A 2,670-nucleotide genomic window follows, 5' to 3' on the forward strand; every position below is an offset into this window, starting at 1 on the left:
TAATTTTAATTTATATTGAAATGAATTAGAATTTTTCTCGTAAGAATAATGAGTGAGTTAAGTCTTCTCTTTAAGTTATTCATTTTAACTCTATAATTTTTCTTTTCTTTCTCTTTTATTTCACTACTTTATTTGATAAAATCACTAAATTTGATCATCAATCTTAAATGGAAGTACTCAAATCTATGTAAAAAAGTGAATAAAAGTTATCTAATAACTAAACTTGAAAAGTTACTCATAAGTGTTGAAGACATTACTTTTTTATAAATAGTTTTTCAATGAAACAAAGTCTTCTGAACTATCATATTGAAACTTTAAACTTCTATCAAAACACAAAATCAATTGTTTTTCATTTAGAGCGTACTTCCTTATTCTTTGTTTTAATTTTATTTTTTCGTTTTGAATGTTAATTATGTGATTACTACGGTTTCGCTAAAAAACAACTTTTTTTACTTAATAAAAAAGATTTGTATTTTAGTACTCTGAAAACTGAAAATGATAAACTCTTATATAAATTTAACATACATTTTTAATTTATATAAATCTGATAAAATTTTATATATCAATTTTTGACGTTTTGTAGAACAGTTTAAATGCCTTATTTCAAAATATAAAAAAGTTGATTTGCAAATTCCATGATTTCTGCTAAATAATTTTTCAATAATTATTAAAATAAAATATTAATAATTTATGTATTAATTTTTAAATAAGTTCATTATGATAGTTTCACTTTAAACCCTATAACGTATTGGATTGGCTCTAATATTTCCCGACAATTATTAAACACATTTTAAAATTATGGATTGAAATTGAACAACAAGGTTATTGAGTAAAAAATATATAAATAAAAAATAAAAAAACTTTGATGCTATTATTTCTAAAAGTAGCAACAGAGTTAGAAGTTGGAAATATAAAATATTAAAGCTACTGAACAATGATGATAGAGAACTCTAAAACTTGGTGCAATCCGTTGGCTTGAAAGAGATTAGTTGTTTATCCAAATCAAAGCCAATCAAGTAATTTGATTGCGCATAGTTGCCATAAACACCATACACAGTATTAGTGGCGGCGAATCCAAAGCAGAAAAGACCATCTTCTAGTGGAATGAAGGTTTGAGTTGGCGTTAAAACTACATCTCCTCCTTGAAAATGTGCCGTAATTGTTGGTCCTTCAAGATTCGGAGTTCCATAGCAAAGGTCTAAATACATAGAACCCGGAGCAGGTTGCATTGAAATCTTGTTTTTCACTTCTGATAACACTTTGTTATAAAATTCTTCTGGTAAATAAGTTACTGGTGTACCTGAATCTATCATCATGTTACCACTTGTAATTTCAATTGAAGGATCATTATTAAAGGGAATATTAACATCTTCCACACTAATGCCTAGTAAGATAGAAAAATATTGTGTTGGGAACTCATCTATAGTAAACATAGATGTAGAAACCACACCATCCCCTGTTACTTCACTCCCTGTACCAAAACTCATTGTGCTTGTAACACTTGGATCAGTGTTGAATGGAACTAAACATTGAGAAAAAAAGTTTCCTCCAATTGAAGAACCTATTTGAGAAATAAGTGAAACTGATCCTCTTCCAAGACCTATTAAACCCATTTCACGTTCATTGAATAAACCATTGTCGTTGTGTCCACAACCAAAAGTAATGCCTGGAAAAGACACAGGTGCCCCTGTGTTTGAATTTAATGTAAATGTTTCCTGCGCCAATGAGCCTTGTGTTGTGGAATCATCGGCATAGGAATAGGTGTAGATGCAATTCAGTTGATCGGGAGAACACGTGGTCGAACCGAGTTTACTACATGAGTCAGATCCACAGGGGATGTTGGTGTAAGTTGAGGAGCTTTGAGGATCAAACAATGGGTTGATTTGTTGGTAGCAATTAGGACAAGGAGCACATTGGAACCATATAAGGTCACTACCTGTGTCTACTTCAGCATAGATTTTTGTTGGTGGAGTTCCAATAGAGAGTTCCATTTGATACTCACTTTTATAAGCACTAACAGGGGATTCAGCAGTGTTTGGATTGTATGAAACATGGGAAGAGTTTTTTCTAATCAGTTTCACGGAGAAACCACCATTCTGAGCTTCAATGTTTGTAAAAAGATGGAATTGTATGAACAACATAAATATGATAGCAAAGCATGGATGAACAAGTGTTTGAGGATAAACCATATTGTTCAATACGTGAATAATATAACACAAGAGCTTTTCAATGTGAAAAAGTTTTGGTGAAGCACTGTGCTTTTTATAGACCAGTTGCTCAATGTTTATTTTATGTTGTGATCTTTTTCATGTCTCGATTCTATATTTTTTATTAGATTTTATTTGGTACATAATATCAAATCACGTATATATGTTACATTCTTTCTTCGGTTAATTACAATTTTTTATTTTTATTTTTTTTTTATCTCATCAATCGTTCATTGTTTATTTTTATGTTGTGATCTTTTTCATGGCCTAAACCTAAATCTGTTGCCAACTTGCCATAATAAACAAAATGTAATTTAAAATGAATCATTATTCTCGATTCTATATTTTTTTATTAGATTTTATTTGATATTATTTGGTACATAATTTCAAATCTTATATTACATTCTTTCTCTGGTTAATTACAATATTTTATTTTTATCTCATCAATTGCTCAATATTTATT

At 29.4% G+C, this 2,670-nt stretch overlaps 1 protein-coding gene across 1 annotated transcript; it reads right to left on the bottom strand.

Moving 5' to 3' along the window:
• Positions 1–950: 950 nt before the first annotated feature.
• On the bottom strand, positions 951–2,189 carry LOC101508395 (aspartic proteinase CDR1-like). The gene has a single exon (XM_004488361.1). It carries the CDS (start codon positions 2,187–2,189, stop codon positions 951–953), a length of 1,239 nt encoding a protein of 412 aa, XP_004488418.1.
• Positions 2,190–2,670: the final 481 nt, after the last annotated feature.

The sequence above is a fragment of the Cicer arietinum genome, chromosome 1, assembly GCF_000331145.2.
Source record: "Cicer arietinum cultivar CDC Frontier isolate Library 1 chromosome 1, Cicar.CDCFrontier_v2.0, whole genome shotgun sequence".
Lineage (NCBI taxonomy): Eukaryota > Viridiplantae > Streptophyta > Magnoliopsida > Fabales > Fabaceae > Cicer > Cicer arietinum.